At 35.4% G+C, this 23,020-nt stretch overlaps 3 protein-coding genes across 6 annotated transcripts; 2 read left to right on the forward strand and 1 right to left on the reverse strand.

Annotated features, from left to right (window-relative positions):
* Positions 1-1,567: 1,567 nt before the first annotated feature.
* LOC132299194 (rac-like GTP-binding protein 5) lies at positions 1,568-5,937 on the reverse strand. 2 transcript variants are annotated; one of them, XM_059795681.1, is made up of 7 exons: positions 5,545-5,937; positions 5,153-5,240; positions 4,143-4,252; positions 3,934-3,997; positions 3,253-3,317; positions 2,592-2,657; positions 1,568-1,911 (listed from the first exon to the last, which is right to left on the reverse strand). In XM_059795681.1, exons 1-7 carry the CDS (start codon positions 5,644-5,646, stop codon positions 1,813-1,815), a joined length of 594 nt encoding a protein of 197 aa, XP_059651664.1. In that variant the 5' UTR covers positions 5,647-5,937; the 3' UTR covers positions 1,568-1,812. The 2 variants fall into 2 exon arrangements, with proteins under 2 accessions (XP_059651664.1, XP_059651665.1); XM_059795682.1 differs by lacking the exon at positions 2,592-2,657.
* Positions 5,938-9,378: 3,441 nt separating this feature from the next.
* Positions 9,379-15,251, forward strand: LOC132299197 (uncharacterized). Its single transcript, XM_059795684.1, has 3 exons — positions 9,379-9,556; positions 13,750-13,826; positions 14,948-15,251. The coding sequence occupies exons 1-3, from the start codon at positions 9,379-9,381 to the stop codon at positions 14,993-14,995; spliced, it is 303 nt and encodes a 100-aa protein (XP_059651667.1). The 3' UTR covers positions 14,996-15,251.
* A 1,078-nt stretch (positions 15,252-16,329) lies between these two features.
* Positions 16,330-21,532, forward strand: LOC132299196 (putative casein kinase II subunit beta-4). Of its 3 annotated transcripts, none has more exons than XR_009480036.1 (6): positions 16,330-16,896; positions 18,712-18,930; positions 19,850-19,959; positions 20,063-20,228; positions 20,480-20,902; positions 21,146-21,284. XR_009480036.1 is itself a non-coding variant. In XM_059795683.1 (5 exons), exons 1-5 carry the CDS (start codon positions 16,644-16,646, stop codon positions 21,274-21,276), a joined length of 879 nt encoding a protein of 292 aa, XP_059651666.1. In that variant the 5' UTR covers positions 16,336-16,643; the 3' UTR covers positions 21,277-21,532. The 3 variants fall into 3 exon arrangements, 1 of the variants encoding a protein (XP_059651666.1); XR_009480037.1 differs by having other exon boundaries at positions 21,126-21,262; XM_059795683.1 differs by lacking the exon at positions 20,480-20,902 and having other exon boundaries at positions 16,336-16,896; positions 21,146-21,532.
* Positions 21,533-23,020: the final 1,488 nt, after the last annotated feature.

Here is a 23,020-nt window from a genome sequence, read left to right on the forward strand (position 1 = left end):
TGAACAAGACTCCTCTCCACATTGATCGGATAATATTATGTGTGTATTTTGAATTTAAAACTTGTAAAGAGAAAAAACAAAAATCTTTAACTCACTTTCTTATATTTAAAATTTAAAACAAACACACGGCATTCTATCACATTGATATTGAGAGTATTGTTTTGTACATATTTGTGTGTGTATGTGTATTTCTCAGTCCTTGTTAAATTACAATACCTCCATGTCTTCCGTGAGAATATATATATATATATATATATATACACTTATATTTTTGTGCATATTACACAATAAATTACAGTATGGTTAAGTGCTATACTTCACGAAAGAATTTTCATGATTTTATCACAATTGAGGTGGATTTTTATTTTTAGAAAGTTAAGTCAAATAATTAAGTCAAGTAATAAGAAAGGGACTATTTATTTTGGGGTAGAATTAATCAAAGAAAGAAAAAGAATTGGCTCAGAAAACCAATCTTACAAGTTGTATTCTCTATTTGATTTTATCAGTTAATACTAAAGTGGAGAAAGTAATTTTTGTCTATAATGGAGAAACTAAAGAAAGTATCAAATTGTCACTTTCTCTTTTCTTCGTTAAAAGAGTAAGTACTTTTTTGAAGTCAAAAAGTGAAATTACTTAATTGAACATGATTTTTACTTTTGATTCCTTATTTTAGAAATTAACAATAGAATACAGGAATCAATAGCATTGAACTAGCATGAATAAACTTCCTTATTTTAGAAATTAACAATAGAATACAGGAATTAATAGCATTGAACTAGCATGAATAAACAAGTTTAAATGAAGGAGAAGGAGATATGGTAAAGACGAGTATTAATCATCGTTTCTTGCTAGGAGAATTCTGCACGATGAGAGTATGATTGATGAGATGCTCTCTCGTACGAGTCCATAGGCAACTCACAGTACAAGTGAAGACCCTTTGCCCTCGTTATTCTGGAGAATGAGAGTGGGGCTGTCAACGCTTTCAAAACATGAAACTTGGTTGAGGAAAATTATAAATGTGTTTATAAAAATGTTTTCAATCACAATCTAAGTTTTTGTATTCATTATTTTGATAAAATAAATTTACTTGAAATTGTTCAATGTCACTCCCGCTAAATTCAATTCTAGGACTTCAGTTTCTGGACTTGTGTCTATGGTTAATACTGGAGTTTGGACTATGGAGGCCTGATTTTGTTTCTTCAGGAATGAATGTATTATTAATAGCTTATATATCTCATTGGATGAAAACTTATAATGCCTTAATTGAGCATTTAGAGAACTATGCCCAAAAAATTATGTTCAAAGGCATCCATGAGAGGAGCCTGAGCACCTTTTTATGGGAACTAATCTACATTGGTCCGCTATGTATGTTTATGTAGATATGTGTTCACGGTTTTCAAAACACATCTACACAATTAAAGAAGTCCTTGCCAACAGCCTCTCTCCCAGGCCACATAGGACTTCACGCGAGCACAAGCTTGGCTTGTCTGTGAGGATAATGAGCATAATTCAAGTTGTGTGCTGCTTTCCTATTTTCAAATAGTAGTCATGAAATGCAACTGGCACATGAATCAAGCTTGCTATATATCACATGAGAAAAGTAGCACAAAAGTATTTCATTTAACAAAAGTAAAAACAAAAACATATCCCACAAAGAAGAGAAGGAAGGGCAGATAAGATTACGGATAGAGCAATCAAGAAGGAAGTCATCATCAACAGAGCATCAGCATCACTTCAATGGATTCAGTTAAAGTCTGAGGCACGAAGGAAGTCATCATCAACAGAACATCAGCATCACTTCAATGGATTCCGTTAAAGTATGAGGCAGCCTTTCCTTTTTTTCTTCTGTTTCTTCAGCTTTGGAGGCTGGAGAACCACCTTGATTGCAGCATCAAACACAGCCTTAACATTCTGCATTTCAAATTGAGTTACTTTAATTGGCTGTAATTCAAAATACATGAAAGGATGGCTTATAGTGGCTCCTATCCTATGATTTTTTAGTGATCTGGACAGTGCTTTTACTACTTAAACTGAATACAACAATATATATATATGCAAATGTTTAAATTTCAAAGATTCTCTTGTTGAAACTGATGGTTTAATTCTTAAATGCAAAAATATGTATATATTGCAAAGGATATATTGATTTTTTCAGAGTCTAGATTCATTTATACTGCCTTTCATATTTGTGACCTTTTAACTAATCGTCAGCTAGCTCCTGTCTTCTGTTCGAATTTGTCGGGTTCAAGCAAAGGGTGCAACTGAAAACTACTTTGAGAGTCTTTTAACTTTAGTTTCTTGGTCATGTTTTAGTTTGACAATTTCAATGCACATTATTCGATGAAGGGTTTCTCAAACAAAGCGAGCATTGCCCCCATCAAGAGTCATTTGCTTCATTGATGTTGCCACAAATTAGAGACTATATGATGCTCATAACACATAATGGACCTAAAAAGCACAGCCCAGAAGTTACTTGGCAACATTCAATGTTTTAATTGGCCTCCTCATGTTAATAGAAATTACGTAAATAGTGAACTACTTCAACAGGAATCTTTTTAAGTTTCTGAGAATATATGCATTTGTGAGACAACCTGTCGTGTCTTGGAGCTGCATTCAATATATGCCACTGCTCCTATTTGCTTCTTTAGTTCTTCACCCTGTAATCAGTAATTTAGGGGGAAAAAAAGTTAAAAATCCTGAATTTTTGCAGTGCTTCAAGTGAACTTTTCATGTAGTCGTTTTAGCACCAAAGAAAGATGTATAACCAATGGAGTAAATTGGTTTTGCTATATGGTCTAGATCAGAATCAACATATTTATTGACAGGGCATGGTGTGTAAGATCTCAATTTTTCTTTCTTTTCCTTAGGTTTGAACAATCCAATTGCCATTACACAATTTCTAATAGCTTCTAGCTTTTCAACCTGGCAGAGATAAGAGGTGGTTCAGAGTAGATTGTGATTTAATTCTTGATTATTTTTGTTCATACCTTCGGTTACCACAAAAACAGAATGAGATTAAAGCAAAATTTCAGTTTTTTAACTACTCTTCCCACCCGCAAAGTTACCCTTTCTTCCTTTTTTAGGTAAAATGTGAGTATGCGAGGGGGCATTCATATAGTAACATGCTTTGCACAGTCAAATTCCAGTTGATATGTTGGTTCCATTTCGTATAGCCCCAGTGAAGTAAAAATACAACATTAAAGTACTCGACTGTTCTTAGAAGAGAAAATGGGATCAGTATACAATACATACCTGTTGAGTGGAAATAGTAAATGCCCCTGGATAATCCATTTGGAACTGCTTATCTTCTCTCAAATCTGCAAAAAGAACGAACTTTGTTGGACACAAAAAGGTAATAGAGAGAGAGAGGGGAAGAGGAGCAAAGGGCTTAGAATCAGCCTCCACTTAACATTTGTAATTACTAGTGATTATTAAACCTATCATTTAGTAATAGCTAGTTTGCGCCCTACTTCAGTTCATATGAATGTACACAATAAGGACTACAACTCAATTCAAAAGCCTTGATCCCAACAATTAGGGGTTAATTTTATGTACATATGTACAATAATACATGAAGCATGAATATATATATACACACATTTACAAATATGTATTTTATGTATGTATGTGCCCACATATATGTAAATATTGCATGCAGGAATCTTTTTCTTCCCATAATTATTGCAATGCAGAATCACTGAAGTTGACAAGCACTACTTTCAAAATCTTTTCCTTAAATTTGAAAAAAAAAAATGATTGCTATTCAAAAAGGAGAAAGAAAATTTTACCACACCTCGCCTTTTAGTTCTTTTCAGAAAAATGCACTACATTTTTGAAAGCATTTTTGAAAACGTCATTGAAAAGCAAAGGCACATTTTCAGCAATAACAATTTACAGAGGTAACAAAATTGTGCATGAAGAAAGAATACTGACCTAGTTTGGTCCCCACCAGCACAATGGACACTGATGGAGCATAATGCCTTAACTCTGGGACCCACTTCTCCAACATAAAAAGGAGCAGAAAGAAAATTAAAGAAGACACAAAGATATGATTAGAAATGTGAATAAGTGTACTGGACTATATAATGAAAGAATAAACCATAAGATGGATTAAATTGATAGATAAAAGAAAAAGAAGTTACTTTTTTCATTATGTTCTCAAAGCTAGGCCTACTTATGAGAGAGAAGGCAAGGATGAAAACATCAGCTCCTCTATAACTAAGAGGCCTCAGCCTGTTATAGTCTTCCTGACCTGTGTCAATAATTGAAAATTTGAAAAATAACTTGACAATCACTTTATTAACATCATCTAGAAGACTTGACAACTTGACCAATAACTCTTTACTCCAAGAATGATGGCTTTTCATTTCTTTAGCTTTTTTCTTTAAAACAGGGGAATAGTTTTATACAACATTGAAGGCGGGCATTGACGCAATGATAAGGTTGCTCCTTATGATCTAGAAGTCATACGTCCGAAACAGCAAACAACGTGTAGAGGTAAGGCTGCATAAATTTGACCCTCCCATACCCCAATGACCATTGTCATTCCTAGTGTTGGATAAATGTGTATAATGCATATATTGATGATCAATTGATAATAAGACTACACTAACTGCAAAGATGGGGATAAATAACTCCACAAGTAATACCCTTCAATAATTTTGAAAAGAGGAAGATAACGACGTTGCTTACCGGGCTTTGACCAATTTATTTCAAGTTTCAAATGACCATCAAAATCCAGCTAGAGAGCATAAAAGACTTGTATGCTTTGTTTGGTTGAAGAAAAGTCAGAAAGAAAAGTTGAAAATAGGATGCACCAATGCGATTTTCAAATTGAAGCAGCAATAGTCCACTAATTTCTCTTAGATGAAAAGAGAAAATAGGAATGTCACATGGAAAAACCAGACTTTTCCCAAAAAAAAACAATGTTTTACTAGTTTCAGCAAACCCTTACTCAACATTTGAATTCAACCACAAAATCTTTCATATCCATTCATCATTTATCAACATAATTGAGAAATAGCTAAAGCCTAATGTGACACCCTTGAACAATCAAAAGAGACAGCAATTTGTGAAGGATCAAATATCTAAAAGCGCGCACGCACACACGTGTATGTGTATGTAGAGGGAGGATGGGAATCAGGAATCATACCAGCAGTATCCCAGAGAGCCAGATTCACAGTCTGCCCATCAGCCTTCACATTGGCATTGAAGTTATCAAAAACAGTTGGAACATAATCCTGAAAAACAAAAGGGATATACCTATAAGAAATCAAAAGCACTACTTCACAGGAAAAAAAAAAAAAACACACACACACACACACTAAACACATAGAGTTGGATAAAAAATAAAAACGTTTTGAAGGAAGATAAATACAGTTGGAACATAAACCCAAAGAAAAAAAAGGATATAACTATAAGAAATCAAAAGCACTTCACAGGGGGAAAATTAATATCACACACAAACACACACACCAAACACATAGAGTTGGATAAAAGTAGAAAATAAAATAAAAAATTGAAAGAAGGAAGAAAGATAAATACAGTTGGAAATGTGTTGCTGGTGTATGAGATAAGAAGGCAAGTCTTCCCAACAGCTCCATCTCCAACAGTTACACATTTAATGAACTTTGTTGTGGTAGCCATCTCATCATATACCCTAACAAACACCACCCAAATGCAGTACCAAAAAGCAAGAACACCCACTAATGAACTTTATCAATTGAGACTTGGGTTGCTATTAATTTTGTACGAAGTTGCATAAATGGAGAGAAAATCAAAAACCCTTTTGTGAGAACTCTGTGTTTCTCTATGTGTCAATTTTTATTTATTTATTTTTTTATATAAGGAGAGTGGAGGAAGAGAGCAAGAAAAGTAACAAAATTTGTAGAGCTTATCTGGGTTAGGAAAGTTGTTGTAGGTTCCTTTATTTTGAGTTGTCAGAGAGGCAAAAGGAGGAAACAAAAGGCAGCCCCAAAAAGGTAGAGGTTAATTCCATGCGCGTAGCGTGCACGCGTTATAACATGGGCTCCAATATTGGAACATGCTTGTGGGGGATATGATATGTTCCATGACAAGGACTCCCCCCAATCCAGTTTGTCCCATGACATGGCTGCAAACAAGCAAAGTTGAGTTTCAAAATTTTAAATTGAGTTTTGATTCGAACTCATACAATAATATTCATGTTCGATTTGGTGAATATTTATCAACAAACATGTTTCCGAGTCTAACAAGTCAAACCATAAATGATTAAGGCTCAACTTATTTATTAAACAAGTTAAAATAAATATGTACGAACTACTTAATCTGATATATTTTTTCTTCCTTATATAGTTTTTAAATTTTCCTTGATAGCACTCCGCTGGAAAAAGAAATAAGAAAGGATTTTATTCTATGCTGCCTTATTAGTCCTGAATGAATGTTACTTCTGTATAGAAGTCCATAAATAGAAGATTTAGCGAATTAAAATTTTAAATACAAAAAAATCAAAAGTAAAGATCTTTAAAAATTTCCATAGGATTGAAAAGAAAAGTGTGATTTGTGGGTAATTTTCACTTTTAAAAAAAAAAAAAAAAATGAAAAAAAAATTCGACAATCCATCAAGATGGCAATGCAACGGAGTAAAGAGTGTTTTACTAAACCTTACTTCGCTTCGTTAGAAAATTCATCACACCAATTATGCTCCTATTCCGGAACGAATTTATAATTGGTATACCATCTTCGCCCATACTTTTGTAGATAAAAAATAAAGGGTTAATTACAATCACACCCTCTCAGGTTTGCCATATTGACAGTCATATATAACTTAGCCATTTTTTGAACAAAGACACCCCATAGGTTTACAAACTTGAGCAATGACATCCAAAAAATGATGAAAGTACATGTTTACCCTTTGACCATGTAAAATGACCAAATTACCCTCATCCAAAATATCCTTTCTTCTTCTAATTTTTAGATCTTCCCATTCATTCTGTGAGCCCTTCTTCCCGGCCGTCCATCAAGCCGCCACGAGCCCATCACCGTCCCGTCGTCGCCCTCATCCGAGCCATCCGTAGCCGCAGTCCATCAAGCCGCCACAGGCCCACAGCCGAGCCCATCACCGTCCCGCCGTCGCCCTTATCCGAGCCATGCATAATCGCAGTCCATTCCTCCATCGTCTGCTCACTGCCATCGCCACCGCCGCTGAGCTGAACCAACCTCGCTCACCTCATCCGAGCTTTGCCACCACTGAGTCCAACTTTGACGAGTCAGCGCCCGTCACCGCCGCTGTCAGTCAACCGCGCCCGTCATCACCGTTCTGAAGTTAACCGAGCCAACTGTTACCGATTTTATCCAGCCAAGCTATCCACCGGCGTTCAGTGTTAACAGCCCGTCACCTACAACCGAGGCCGTCTTCCCGTAGCCCACAGCCAAGGCCATCTTAAACACAGCTGAGCCCTCACAGGCCGCCGCGAGTCCTCCGCGACTTAGCCATCCACAGTCAAGCTCTCCACCGGCTGAGCACTCCATTTTGCTCGCCGACGGTCATCCTAAAAGTGCTTTCCTAATTGAGATAGTCACCCATCACACGAATCTAAAACCCAACTCCACGACACTCGATGACGGCGGGCGGCTCAACTGGTGGAGGGCTCAGCCATGAGAGGAACTACGACATGGAATTGGCGGGCAAGAATTGAGATTGGGGGTTTGAGATATACTCTGTGTGTGTGTGTGTGTGTTAGATAGAGAGAAATTTGGGTTTGATTTATGGATTCGGAGGGTGTGGGAGAAGAGGAGGAACTGGGTTGAGAGAGAGAAAAAGATAAGATGATGAGATGAGATGAGATGATGAGATGTTGAAAGAGAGAGATGAGATGCGAGGGTAGTTTGGTCATTTTAGGTGAGGATTAAAATATATCTTAGGGCATATTAGACATTTCATATCACTTAAGGCTGTGTTTGGCTCCGTTTTTTTAAAATGGGGTGTCATTGTTCAAGTTTGTAAACTTAGGGGGTGTCTTTGTCTAAAAAATGACTAAATTGTATATGGCTGTCAATATAGCAAACCTCAGGGGGTGTCGTTGTAATTAACCCAAAAATAAAATAAATAAACTAGCTCAATGTCATTTTTAATTGCAGGATGGAGCGAGTTAAAAATAATAATAATAAAAAAAAGCCAACAACAACCTAGCCCAATGTGTTCAAATTGAGATAATTGCCCCAACTTTTAAATTATTAAGTATGAGTATTAATATTAGTAGTGTTCAACTACTCCCTAGTGAGCAGAAAAGAGTATAATCACTTTTAATTATAGCCTTGGGATTAAATCCGATGGCAATGAGTTAATTAGCCCTTTTTTTTTTTTCTCTATTTTAAGAAACTTACTTATTCTTTTCATTATCATTAAATATAATTAAAATAAAATGACGAAACTAGACCCTTTACTAAATAAAAATAAAGAAAAGAAAGAAAGAATTTGACTACTCGTTTGCCTGTTTTTTTTTTTTTTGTCATCTCCATTATCACGAGAAGGAATACGGAGCAAATTTTATACAGGAGAAACGTTATGAAAAGACATGACAGCAATTGGTTCTGCATCCATCCAATTGCTAAAGTTATGTGGGGCTGGTGTTCTTCCTCGATAATTTTTATATTTTCATCTTGTATTAATAAAAAAAATTTAAACTACCCCACACTTGCCCTCGCCTAATTCTTTTTATGCTTTCATTTTGTATGTATTAAAATTATGAAATTTCTCGTTGTTTATGATTTCTAAAATTTTTATCAGCCTATCTTTTCAGTAACATTCTTTTGTCATGTTCTTTTCTTCTTCTTCTTCTTCTTCTTCTTCTTTTTTACCCTGTTTCTTCTATACAAATTTTCTATATAAATTTTTAATGAAATCTTAACTCATCTGCCAAATCCTTTGATTTGAGTAATTGAGGGACTGAGTTGCAAATTCTTTCATATTTGTTTCCTTTAATGAATGATGTAGTTTTGTCATTTTATTTTAATTATGTTTAATGGTAATAAAAAATAATGGTCTCTTTCATATTTGTTTCCTTTAATGAATGATGTAGTTTTGTCATTTTATTTTAATTATGTTTAATGGTAATAAAAAATAATGGTAAGTTTCTTCGTAGGAAAAGAATGATTGATTTTCTTAAGTTTGATCCAAAAGCTATAATTAAAAGTAAATATATTTTTTCATATTTTAATTTAAAAAGACCATATATAATAATTAATTGGGCGGGACGAATTCATTGCTAAAACCACCTCTGTCCCGATTCGTTTAGAGTTTTCAATTATTTTATCATTCCACTATCAAATCGATCCCATTAAAAACGGGCGGGTGAAGATCTAACGGATCGAAATAAATTGCCATCCCCACGTCAAGTCATGAGAAAACCCGAAATCCAAATAACGACGGTCCAACATAACCCATTTACTTCCCGGAAGAAAAGAGAGAGAGAGGAGAAAGAAATGGCGTCTCCGAATACTCAATCACCGCCTTATCCCAGTGCCGCCAGGATCGCCGATTCTCCGTGCTACGTTCAATATACTGCTTCTCTCAAATGTACTCTTTCTCTCTCTCTCTCTCTCTCTCTCTCTCTATATATACATATAATAATATCGTAACCAGCTTTGACCATTTTTCTATTTTTTATGCATAACCCTGGAAAATCCTAATTTGAAATGAAATTTGTATTATTGCGACATTTCTTGTGTGAGATTGTTTCTTCATGTAATATGTTACTCTTCTCATGTGTTGTCTTAAGTGATTCTCGTGTAGCATTCGATCAGATTGTTTGATTTAATTCATTTTGTTTTTTAAGTTTTTTTTTCTCTCTTTAATATCGTGATCCAAAAAATAGTTCAATTTATTTTTATGTATATTTTTCATAGATGCATGTCTGAAATCGATTTGCTGAGTTGTGTTTGTAAAATTTATAACTGCAAATGCTTGAAATTTCGAAAATATCTTAAATGTTTTGTTTTGGGGTCCGCATAAAATTTGAAATTGTGAACGGTGCATTTGGATGCTTCCTTGAAGTTGAATTGTCCTGTTGCAATTTCTTCATTGTTAGTTGGGGAAAAAGCTTTTTGGGCGAAAATATTATTTCACAAACAGAGTAACAAGTTTCTAACACATTCATACCTAATGAAATTGGACAAAATGGTGTTAAATTTATCATATTTCTTGGTATGGAATTATTGTAACCTTTTTCTAGGCCTGAAAAAGGAAAAATAAAACATTTTTGACATAGTTTATGGATGGCTTCTATTCTGTCTAATAGCTCCATTTAAGATGGTAGATTTATTTTATAAAATTCAATGTAAAACATCAATGGGGGACACAAATTTATTTCACAAAGCTTTTTTTTTTTTTTTTTTTTTCTGATGCTTGTTGTAATCAAGCTTGGTAGATCATCCTATCTCACTAAAAGTATGTTGTTCAGTTATTAGACATAGTCTTCTATCATCTAGAATGTTTTAAGGGTGTTATATTATTGGAGTTCATCTATGGAAGTTATGATAGGTGATTATTTATGATACGGCTCCAATTTATTTATTTTTTAAATTAGTATTATTATTTTTTATATGATAAAATGGCCCCTACTTTATAATAAGGGTAATAGATTATTTTGCGTTTTGGTTTCATTAGGTCGGCAAATAAGCCCATGTTGTGCTTGGAATAAGACTGGAGGGGAAAATACAAATGTTTTTAATGGGGAGACAACTCCCTTCCCCCTCTCCCCCCCCTCTCTCTCAATTGATCTCCTTCTTCTTCCTTTTTTATTTTATTTTTATTATTTTATTATTTTTAATGTTTTTGAGTGATCATATCCGCATTACATTAAATTATTTCTATACCTTTGTGAATTAAGACCGCTTTCTTCTTTATGTAAGAGCTATAAAGGATTCATTGAATCAACAGAATGGTGATGAATAAGACCCTTGTGATGACCCTGTGGGCGGGTGTGCCGTGGGCGGGTGCGAGAGACACTGTCAGGCTACCACACTGGCGAGCTACGGGTGCACAGTCCCACATCACCTGGGTAGAGGAAAGGTGAAGTACTTATATGTAAGTGTGTCACCTCCAAATGGTATGAGGCCTTTTGGGGTGAAGCCCAAGAGCAAAACCGTGCGGGCTCAGGCCCAAAGCGGACAATATCATACCATGTGGTGGAGTGGGTTGTTACAAATGGTATCAGAGCCTGACCCAGCCGGAAGTGTGGCCAACGAGGACGTTGGGCCCCAAAGACTGTCAGGCTACCACACTGGCGAGCTACGGGTGCACAGTCCCACATCGCCTGGGTAGAGGAAAGGTGAAGTACTTATATGTAAGTGTGTCACCTCCAAATGGTATGAGGCCTTTTGGGGTGAAGCCCAAGAGCAAAACCGTGCGGGCTCAGGCCCAAAGCGGACAATATCATACCATGTGGTGGAGTGGGTTGTTACAACCCTCATCATCATGTTTTTTTGTTAAATATATCCTTACTATCCTAGAGCATTGAAGTTTTGATTCTGTGATCAGTGGCTTTTCACTCACATAGTTTACTCCAATTGTAGCTTGCAGTGGTCAACTTTTCAGTGACTTTTCAGCATGTGTGTTTTTTTTTGGTTAAAAGTAGGCTAACTATGTCATGGTTTTGATGTTAGATCTCTTAAACTAATGTTTGTAGCTGTCTCTAATGCTCTGTTTGCTAGTAGAGAATAGTGGTTGAAAGGGGCGGGACAGAGGGAATGTGAGGGATGAATATGTTTTTTGTACTTTGGCAGAAGAGAGAGGACAAGGGAAAGGGAAAGGGAAAGAAAGATGGGGCTGGGCCTCTCCAGGCTCACCATATTCTTTCCTCCCAAAAGTGGGAGGAAAAGAGGAGGAGGAGGGCTTTTTTCTCTTTCAACGTTTTGCCCTTCCAAGAATGGTAAATTCTTTATTTTGTTTGGTATAATGATAAAATTGGTAACATCGTTTTGTTGCCTCTCTCCTTTTGTTCCTGTTAATCCAAAGAAAAAGAAGGAAAGTCCCGTTCATTTCCCCAGGGATGTCTTTTCCATATATTTTACCTTTGTTCCTTTTGATTTGCTCATAAGCAATTAAATATTGCCTAACTAGTGTGAGTGTTAAGAGTAGGTGGGTTGAATTTTTGTGTAGAAAGAAGTTGAAATATATGGGTTGAAACACTTCTGTACAGTGGAGGAATATGTTGATGTGTCATACCTCACTAAAGAAAAGATTCACACATCTTGATCTAAGAATAATGTACACAACTATTCAAGGGTTCATCGGTCATCACACTCAAAAGAGGATGTAATCACAAAATCATTAGTAATATGCTTCAAAGATGTCTTTATTCCTTCATTTTCAAAATACTGCTACTGTATATGGAGGTGTTAAGCTTAAAAGTTAAGGAATCTTGGGCTCAAGTAAGCTTGGAAGGCAACTTTTTTCCTAAGCCAGGTTGAGGTATGACTTCCAATAAAAGCTCAGTAGGTCTGTCTAAACTGATCCAAAGACTAGAAATGCAGTAGGAAACTTAATGCAGTGAAATTTCGCAATGAGTCCTGCCAAGATTCCATGTTACTCTCTTTTGTGTGTGGTCCTTCTTGTGCATTTAAAGATGTAATTTGTTTCCCTTAGTATGGTATACGACCCTCTTTTTTACTTACACTGTTGCACAAACCTAATGCCATCATCTCAAAACATGTTACCGGACAATTAATTTTTTAATTCCAATGTTCCTCCTTCCATAAGCCTGCTACTAGAAAAACATGTTATTTAGTTGCGAACTTTTGTCTACTACACACTTCTCGACATGTCCGCAAAATTCAGTGCTTTATTTAGCCATGAACTTTATTCCTTGTATTCTGTACAAATGTGTCCGTGATAGAATTGTTCATGGGCTTTCTAGGGAATTGCTATCTTAGCTTATATGTTCATAAGGGACGCAATGGGATTGGTAAGGGACGTGTGGTAGCCCCTCTCTAGCTCCGCCACATGGGGGAAAAATTCATCCTAAACCACCAGAACCTCGAGTTGTGGCTTATCAATATGAGAAAAGGAACTTAGCCAGGTCGAAACTCAGTATGGCAGAAAGATCAAGCCTTCTGAGCATTTTCCACATGGATTCATGGTGAGCAAATGGAATGGAAGCGAAAAGTCTGATAATAAAGCTCATCACTGGACAAATCCACATAGAAAACTGTAAAAAGTCTGATAATAAGGCTCAATCACTAAACAAATCCACATAGAAAACTGTTTTAACTTTTAAGTGCTATAGTTTAAAAAAAGAAAGACAAAAAAAAAAAGAGGAGAGAAATATAAAGACGAGAACAAGTGGGAGGAGAGGCAGGTTCTTTGAAACCTAATTGGAGGCATATTGTGGTGGATTGAGGCTGGGCAGGGTGGAATACAAAGTGATTCCGCCTCAGGCCAGACTCAAGTTTTTTTAATATTCTCCCAAACCTGCCCCTACCCCCAAATACATGATGCTTAAACCTGTCCAGATTGAGTCAGGTTTCCTGATCGACGACCCCTTTTCCATCATTATAGTTGCAGCTATTTTTTTGAAATTTATCATTAATATATAGAATTACAGTTTAAGGCTCTACACAGCTTGTATGTCAATTTGAAGGATGGCTAGTATCTATGCCTTTATTCCTTTTGGAGTTGACCCTTTTGTTTACCCGTTATTGAGAAATGTGATCCCCCTTTTCCCCGTAAAACATTGGTAGAAATATTAATTTTGTATGAAAACTTTGCAGGTTTAGAAGAATTTAACTCAGACAAGAGTAAATGCCAAGAACAATTTGATGTTTACAAGGAATGCAAGAAAAAGGAGGTATAAAATTCATTGTTTCTCTCTCTCTCTTGTATGCTGCAGATTTCATAGTCCCAATTTCAACACAAAACATTTTAATTGCATGTTTGTAATGTTCTTGCCCGTTGAAATATTTATGCATAGAATTAGAATTTACATGGGATGTAGATTGAGGGAAAGTATAAGTGGAAAGCCAATGAAGCTTTCTGATTCAAAATTTGTTTTGTTAATATTTGATTATATAATTTTAGAAAATTAATTCCACCATGAAAAAAGAAGAGCATTTTTAATAATCTTAAATTTTGACTTATACCGAGAGTCAAGTGTTACCAAGATTGGGCCATTATTTGAACGTTGTGAAATGCTACATTAGTGTCTTTTCCCTCTGCAGATAGCTTAAAACTCACTCTTAAAATCTTGATTTATTCTTGCATTTATTCCTTCTTTCTACTTCCTCAAAGAAGCTTAAGCACCCCGGTGTGCACGTGGGCATTGTATGCTAAAAAATGAAGTTTCGGAAAAATTCTTTTGCAACAAATGTGGTATGATTTGTTTGGTAGATCACATCATATAGCGTCTGCTGATTGTTTGGGAATCTCTAGTCCACAACTATGACATATTACATATTGGACCATGGTTCTATAAATTGTTGGCAAACATATGGGACCAAATTGAATCTCTCTCTCTCCGCGCAATGGTATCACTTCTTACAAAAGAACATTGCACCACCTGTAGACTGGAGGTGGAAAACAGCTCAAAATGTGCCTAATGCTACTTTGCAATTTTATATTTTTCTTTTCTGTCTTCTCTTTAGCAATCTCGAAACCTTAATTTAAAGATTGGGAGTTAAAGATCCGAAATCACTAGGATAAAGGTAGACTAGTTAATGCTACTTTGCAATTACCATGTTTTGTTGAAAGAATCATATATCTGTGTGTTCGGATGAATTGGTTCACCAAAACTTAGCATGTAATATGAGATCATACTTCATAGATTATTGCAAATGGGCAACTTTTAGTTCACCTCCTTTGTTGGTTTAAGGTAAAATCGTTGGAATGGGATTAGATGATTCTTTTTCTTGCTTAGACTATGCTACCTACTACAGATCTGTATTGAACGATGTTTAATTTTTTTGTTGACAGAGGGAAGCTCGGTTGGAGCGCAACAAGAATAGGTCATTATTCTCATGAATTTCTTCTCTTCAAGAAATTTTTACCATTCCTACGAGTGGAAAGTTCGATGAAGTGTGTTACAGGGAGTGCCGATCCCTAGTCATGTTGCATAATTTTTTTTTTCTTTTTCCTAAACTCTGACATGAATTAGAGAACTTGCTGTGTTAGAACATAGAAAAGGTCAATAAATTTAGTAATGTTCTTGCAGCAAATGAGATGTACTGTATTCTTCCTTGAAGCTATATTACAAGGTCGACTTTGTCTTTGCTTTTTACATATTCGGACTGTTTTTGCAACAAATGCCATGCATTGCACTCTTCGAAGCTATATACGGTAAGGTTTTTTCATTGTGACATAAAAGTCAGTAAAGTTTTTTCATTGCGACTTAAAATCTCTCGTCTTTATGCATGTGGAGCTTACATCGCTTATGTAAGATGTGAGTGGTTTAAAATGAAAATAGGTTGTGTGTGTGGAGATTGAGTTGTTTACATCTAATTAGTCTGTTATTTTGTACAATTGGAAATAAAAGCAAATTTTAAAAAAGAAAAAACAAAAAATGACACAAAGTATCCAGGTCTTTAAACAAAACATGTCATTTCATGTTGCTTCTGAGTAACTTCCTAAAAAAAAAAAAAAAAACGCATGTCAATTCATTTAGTTCTATAAGGTGGTCCTTACAATTCTAGTCTTTATCAAACATAAATGTGATTCCACCTCATGAAACACATTGATGAGATATTTTCTTGTAACTCTCATCTTTATACTTCAATTCTTGTTTTGAGTTTGAAAAACAAAACTCACATTGTTTTCTGCTCACGCCTTTGCATAACATATTACTTTAAAATAATATTTATCAACATATAAAATACTTTTTGAAATAATTATGGAGCATTGGAATGTTTTAAAATATAATTATATTGTTCTTTTTTAAAAACTATAAAAATAAATTGCAAATAAAATTTTTAAAAAATTAGAAAATTAAAAACGAACCATGTAAAATTCTTTAGATTTGTGAGGGCGCTTCGTAGGAAATGATTCGAATGATGGGATTTATGGGTCAATGTATATAACTATGTGTGTGTGTGTGTGTATATATATATATATAACATATGAACCAATTTACAGCTAGTCAGCTACCAACAATTATTGACTACGGAGTATAATGTAACCTTAGCCCAATAAATCATAGAGAATATCTACATGCATTCAAATAATAATAGTCCAATAATTGTAAACACAGTGACAATGTTATGATTATTAATAACATTAATTAAAATACTGCATATGAATATGGGTTCATATATATTATTTTAATATTTTTGGATATTTATATCGTATTTTTATCATAGGAGAGAGGAGAGAGGAGAGAGGAGAGAGAAAATAATTAAAACTCAATAAGAAGAAAACAAGAGAGAGGAGAGAGAGAGGCTCAGTGGAGCTAGCGGTTCCCTCTCTCCCTATGTAGTCGAAACCCTAGTTTTTACCGTCTATCTGCATCTCTTTGATCTATGAATTCTTCATTTCCATCTCTCCCCTATCCAGTATCGCTGAAAATTTAGCGTTGTCACTGTTTCTATTCATATGATGTTCATTGACAGGTTTTGAAATCTCCAATAAGAGCTCTTGTAATCGAATTTGAAGAGAGTGGTGTGTGTATATATAGGATATGTATAGAGATCGAGGTGGTGGATCGTCCAAGTCTGAGCTTGTCGGTGGACCGTTGGATCGGAAGCGAATCAACGATGCGTTAGATAAGCACCTGGAGAAGTCGTCGCCGTCGACGTCGAGGGGTTTGAACGGCAAGGACAAGGAAAGACTATCTATACCGTCTACTTCAGCCGCTGTTGGTGGTGGAAAATCGCAGCAGCTCGATCATCGGTCATCGTCGGCTCTTGCCGCCAAGGACAAATGCTCAGATGGTTAGTTTTGTTTTCTGAGTTTTGAGCTAAGCAGATTTATTTGTGGCCTAAAATTAATTTCTTTTACTTCCCGAAAAAAAAATAATAATTTTTTTTTCCTGGGTTTGATAGTGACTATGATGAAATGTTATTTATTATTAGTATTATTTTTTAAATTTTTTCATATACATAATCTTTGGTTATTTTTATTTTATGTTATTTTTTGGTTAGTTATTATGGGTGCTTTTAAAATTTGAAGCCTAATGATGGTATTTTGTATTTGGTTTTTTTTTTTTTTTTTTTTTTATTATTTTTTTTCACCCTGTAAATTGATGGTCTGTTGTTCTGAGCCCTGTTAAATGTGGGGAATAAATGGATATTTAATATATAGAGTATTATGCTTGTTTGTAATTGCTCATGCTCGTTATGATTAGTTCTTTTAACCATCCACCTATAGGTTCATTTTGCACCGCGGTGAACTTCTAGTTGCAAGTAAAAATGCTGGTTGAATATATAAACTGCTTGAGATCATGAAGGATATAGTCGTTTGCTTTTTATGGGCGGATAAGAATAAAACCAGTGGTGCTTTGCTATTAACGTATTACTAGTGAGAAAATGAGAGAAGTGTGGGGGATTTAGCAGAGAATATATTATGGGGTTGTGAAGAGGTGTGTGGTAGCGCATAGGCACGATGAACAATCACGATGGGGGATTTGGGAAGGAATTTAATGAGAGAAGTGTGGGGGGTTTAGCAGAGAATATATTATGGGGTTGTGAAGAAGTGAGTAAATGACAGAAGTGTGGGGGATTTAGCAGAGAATATATTATGGGGTTGTGAAGAGGTGTGTGGTAGCGCATTGGCATGATGAACAATCACGATGGGGTATTTGGGAAAGAATGTAATGTAAGGATTGAACAATTGTACTTGATTCAACTATGTTATTTGTAGTGATCCCTTTAATAGTTTTTACGAGCAATCATGGTAGGTTATCTCAATTGTGTCTGAGTAACAAAATTGTAGATTATACTAAGGACTGTAAATTATATATCTAAATTATGTTACAATAATTTTTGTCGTCAAGTGTTTACGTTTTATTTATAGGAAGAGTAATAAGTTTCTTTTAGATAATAGTTTGTAACGACCCTCACTCTACCCAGACAATATTGTCCGCTTTTGGCTCCCCTGAACTAAAGACTTCTCAGGAGGTCACCCATCCCAAGTACTACTCCAGGTTAAGCACGCTCAACTCCAGAGTTCTGATAGGTTTACGGCCATTACGGCTTTAAAACGTGTTATTTCAGGGTGTTGAATCTACATATAGCACTTGCCCTTTCAAGATCCAGGCGATGTGAGATTGTGCACCTGTAGCTCTCCCAGTGGTAGCCTGCCAGTGCCTTGCACCTGCTCACATAGGTCGCCAAACTCGCCACAGTAGTGACTAAAATTCAAGTGGTTATTTTTAGACATCAAATTTCAACTTTTTTGTAGTTCATGCATATGGCACACTTCTAATTTTGACTACATCCTGTTCGTTCCATTGATATTAAGTAGATTTTAGGGTCTGCTTATCCGTTGCTCATAGACTTTATTATATGTTTGTTTTGTCTACTTTTTGTAATAGATCCTCTTCACATCACTTGATTTTTTTTTTTTAATGTACGCAGTTGGTCTTGTGCAGTGTTTTTCTCATTCACACTTGTTAATTATGTTTCCTGATTCATTAAGAAAAACAAAAAATGCTTGTATCTTTGGGTATGTGAAATACGCTAATTGGAAATTGGAAAGTTATTCATACCTCATCATGATTGATGATGCTCTTCTTTGCTCATTTGTAGAGGAATCTGAAACAGACAGTGAAGAGTCGGACGTGAGTGGTTCTGATGGAGATGACACTTCTTGGATCTCATGGTTTTGCAATTTGCGAGGAAATGAATTTTTCTGTGAAGTTGATGATGAATACATCCAAGATGATTTTAATCTTTGCGGGTTAAGCAGTCAAGTTCCATATTATGATTATGCTCTCGATCTAATTTTGGATGTCGAGTCCTCTCACAGTAAGCATTTTATTATGCTTAAGTTGAATTATTTTAAAGCCACATTTCTTGGTGCAGTCTTTTGAATATATGAAGGCTATGAAAGATATGCCAATGCGTGCTTAAGACGAAGTCGGACTATTCCTATATTGTGGGCAGACTCGTCACATAAGGGCTTCAAGGTCACTTAATTTTTTTTTTTTCGGTGTTGAGGCTGCCTGATCGGATAAAGGCGTACTTCTTAGCCAAAAAAAATACACCTTATACATTTTGATTTAGACACAATTTCTTGGATCAAAAGCAGTGCAATTCCTAATTGGAGAAAAATGCGTTTGTGAAGGTTCCTGCTAATTCTGCAGACTCCGAGTCTTGACTAATCCCGGCAATTTGAATATTGATGGGTGTCTTATATACCTAACAATCGCATGACCAGATTGCAAATTTAAGTCAATTCTTGCAGCATCCTTATAATCCACACCTTGAAGCCACTGTCGTGTTCTTTATTTAATTTCAACATAAGGGAAGAACATTCTCAAGCATCTAACGGCACTTCATAATTCAAACCTATTTAGGTTCTGATTGGGCGAGCAGTCCTAAAGTGCCGTTAGATGATTGAGAATGCTCTTTCCTTATGTTGAACGTAAATAAAGAACATGACAGTGGCTTATAAGGATGCTGCAAGAATTGACTTAAATTTGCAATCTGGCCATGTGATTGTTAGGTATGGTATATAAGCCAACCAGTCGATATTCAAATTGCCGGGATCAGTCAACAGTCTCCAGAATTAGGAACTGCACAGCTTTTGAATCAAGGAATTGTCTTAAGTGACCTTGAAGCCCTTATGTGATAAGTCTGCACATAAATAATATAGTATCTCTCTTTCTCTCTCACAGAGTTAGGTTCTGCTAGTAAAATTTTCTATCCCTATATGGACATGCAGGTGATATGTTGACTGAAGAACAGAATGAGTTGGTTGAATCGGCGGCAGAGATGTTGTATGGTCTGATTCATGTCCGGTACATATTGACTAGCAAGGGTATGGCGGCAATGGTAAGAGTCTTAGGTTAGGTTATTTCTGTTCTCTGTTTTCTATTTTGTGCCTTACATATTTCATGTTGTATTGATTAAAATTTTGCTGTGGGAACTTCTACAGTTAGAGAAATACAAAAACTACGACTTCGGGAGATGCCCACGAGTTTACTGCTGCGGACAACCTTGCCTTCCCGTCGGTCAATCCGACATTCCCCGTTCAAGTACTGTAAAAATTTACTGTCCGAAATGCGAAGATATTTACTATCCCCGATCCAAGTACCAAGGCAGTATCCTCCTTACATATCACCATTTTTTCTCTAGCTTTGAGCCTTATATATATTGTGTCTGCATTTTGGTTTGTGGTTGGCATAAACGAGGCAAAACCACTTCCCATTTTTCCCTAGCTTTGGGCCTTATATATATTGTGTCTGCATTTTGGTTTGCGGTTAGCATAAACCAGGCAAAACCACATCCCAGCAATATCTGGGTGTTGCACTTCAACCTTACCAATCAATTGATGTCCTTAATCTTTGAATAGGTAATTCTGGAAACAAATTAGTTGTGGTTAACTTCCCAGGTTATATTCTGGGAACTTAGATAAAAATTACCTTTTTATGTGGTATAGTCCTAAACATCATCAGCCTCTTACTTTCCAAAGGGAGGTCAGGGGTTCAAGTCTCAGAAGAGACGTGTGTGTGAGTACCAGCTAAGAAAAAAAACAGAAAAAATTCAGGAAATATTCATGAATATCTGAAGAATTACATATTCAGAGATTGAAGGACATCTGTTGACTGTTCAAAGTTTGAAGGACATCTGAAGGCTGTTAAGTTTTTCGGTTTGAAACATCCCATTCAACATTGGGTTATATGGTGCCTCCTAGGCTTGCGCGTCAACTGTCTAGATTAATGAGCACGCTCTATAGCTTGACGGGTTTTATGGAAAGATGACAACATTGAAGGAGGTAGGTCAGGGCTTCCATCTGCTAGTTTCATAAATAAATCAATGATTCCCTTGAAATCCAATTAAACATTTAAGAAAGAAGATAAAGTGGTGGTCTAATTTGGTCTTCTATGAGCCACTTTGGAATAGAATATGAAGAGAGGTTTTTTCTGAACTTGTAGAGCTGTGATACAAATTTTCTTTTCTGCACTCTGTACATAATATTTACCGCTCTATGTTAACAGTTTTCCTTGACCTTGGCAAGATATTGATGGAGCTTATTTTGGAACCACATTTCCTCACCTGTTCTTGATGACTTATGGGCACGTCAAACCGCAGAAAGCAACACAGAATTACATTCCAAGAGTATTTGGCTTCAAGATCCACAAGCCGTGACACAGTTCCTGCAGCGTTGTGTTGGGATCTCAAACGTTAACCAGTCTTGATTCTCGTCTTGCTTTCATTGACGATGGAGTGGTTCTAACAAGTGAGGTAAAGTGCAGTAGTTCCTAAAATGTGAAAATTGATCAATTGATGAAAAATCAATTCTGGACTGTACTTGCCTTTCAAATTTATAGGTGAATTTAACACAGCGTTTGTAAGCTTATTTCTTTTCCCGGGTTGAGAATCATTTGAAGTGTGTTCCCATGTAGTTCTTTGTTCATCTTTTATCCTCTCTTTTTTCTTCAAGTACTTTAATTGTCATTGTTCAGGCTGCAACTCGGGCTGAACCAACAAAGACAACCCAAGCCCAGCCCAAATATTTTTTGGGCTTAGGTAGTGTAAATTGCAATTCTGTTCGGACTTGGACTGAAAAGTGATTTTCCAGGCTTGGGTTACTGTGCCGGGCAACCTGAAACCCAACCCGAGCCTGTCCCGAATTACAAAATTTGTGGAGCCCGAACATTGAACCCTATATATATATATATATTTGTGTTGGTTGCGTGTGATTGGTTAGTTAGGGATTCCACTTTATTGGAACATATGCAAAAAGTTTGATTAGTTTAGCTTTTGATCCATTTGTTAATATGGTAGTTCAATATTTTCTTTAAGTATTAAAATTGCACGTATGTGTGAAAATCTAATTTGCTACAGAATTATAAACTAACCTTTTAAATTTTAAAGTTTAAAAACCATTGATAAACAATGAGTTATTTAAATTTAATTTATTAAACATTTTACACACTTTGATCAACTTGCATAAATCGATACGAAGTTTACACTATTAAAATTGATGAAGATTCCTTATCTTCTAAAAACTCAATGCAACGAAAATTGGGACAAATATTCCAAGCAAAAAAAGACAACCGGGACAAAATGATTCACTCGACGGGTAAGGTAAACTTACTTGAAGCGGATAAATGGAAATTGCAAACACAAAATTGAAATATAAAAATCTTGCAACTGTCATATATCAGGGCTGCATCTAGGGTGGGCCCAACCCAAATTTACCCGAGCCCAGTCCAAATTTTACGGGCTTGGATAATGATTTTTTTGGTCCCAGGCCTGGGCTAGGTTTATTTAGCCTGAATTCAATTCGATCCGGGTTTGGGTTATAATATATCATGTAGCCCGAAACCCAACCCAAGCTCATTCCCACTAATCCAATTTGTGTCTTCAGAGTAGAACATTGATTAATATATATATATATACTAAATAGATTATCAAAGGCAATTTTAAATACAATAAAATACTAATATTTAATAAATTAATATAATAAAATAAGTATGTATAAATTTTATATTATATATTTATATTAATATTAAAAAAATCAAGTGTGACACATATGATTAAATATTGATGGACAATGTGAAAAAATAAAATAAAAACTCATTCACGCTAATAGATTCTGAAATATACAATGAAAGTGATTACTTTTAAAATGTTCAAGAATAATCTATCATTATATATGATTATATTTTGTATAGAAGTCTATTCATAAAAATGTAATATTTGATTGTGATATATATTGAATACAAAAAGATACTTTCTATTTGAATGAAAAATTAAAAGATGATCTTATATAACTTTCAGTCAATACGCTCCTCAATATTCTTATCACAATTTTTTATCACTCAATATGGTAGTGAATTGTCATATATATTATTCACAATTAATTTTACTTATAAATGTATTATTT

This window comes from Cornus florida, unplaced genomic scaffold (genome assembly GCF_030987335.1).
Source record: "Cornus florida cultivar Cherokee Brave unplaced genomic scaffold, ASM3098733v1 CherokeeBrave_3.0.0_Hap2_Chr03, whole genome shotgun sequence".
In the NCBI taxonomy this organism is placed as follows: Eukaryota; Viridiplantae; Streptophyta; class Magnoliopsida; order Cornales; family Cornaceae; genus Cornus; species Cornus florida.

Excerpts from the sequence above, each read along its gene's own strand:
- LOC132299194 (XM_059795681.1), bottom strand. The coding sequence starts at position 5,646 with ATGGCTACCACAACAAAGTTCATTAAATGTGTAACTGTTGGAGATGGA. Across the intron at positions 3,318-3,933 it reads GCTGGTGGGGACCAAACTAG|ATTTGAGAGAAGATAAGCAG; the intron begins GTCAGTATTCTT and ends TTCTTTTTGCAG. Across the intron at positions 1,912-2,591 it reads GCAGCTCCAAGACACGACAG|AATGTTAAGGCTGTGTTTGA; the intron begins GTTGTCTCACAA and ends TTTGAAATGCAG.
- LOC132299197 (XM_059795684.1), top strand. The coding sequence starts at position 9,379 with ATGAGAAAACCCGAAATCCAAATAACGACGGTCCAACATAACCCATTT. Across the intron at positions 9,557-13,749 it reads ATATACTGCTTCTCTCAAAT|GTTTAGAAGAATTTAACTCA; the intron begins GTACTCTTTCTC and ends AAAACTTTGCAG. Across the intron at positions 13,827-14,947 it reads AGGAATGCAAGAAAAAGGAG|AGGGAAGCTCGGTTGGAGCG; the intron begins GTATAAAATTCA and ends TTTTGTTGACAG.
- LOC132299196 (XM_059795683.1), top strand. The coding sequence starts at position 16,644 with ATGTATAGAGATCGAGGTGGTGGATCGTCCAAGTCTGAGCTTGTCGGT. Across the intron at positions 18,931-19,849 it reads GGATGTCGAGTCCTCTCACA|GTGATATGTTGACTGAAGAA; the intron begins GTAAGCATTTTA and ends ATGGACATGCAG. Across the intron at positions 19,960-20,062 it reads GCAAGGGTATGGCGGCAATG|TTAGAGAAATACAAAAACTA; the intron begins GTAAGAGTCTTA and ends GAACTTCTACAG.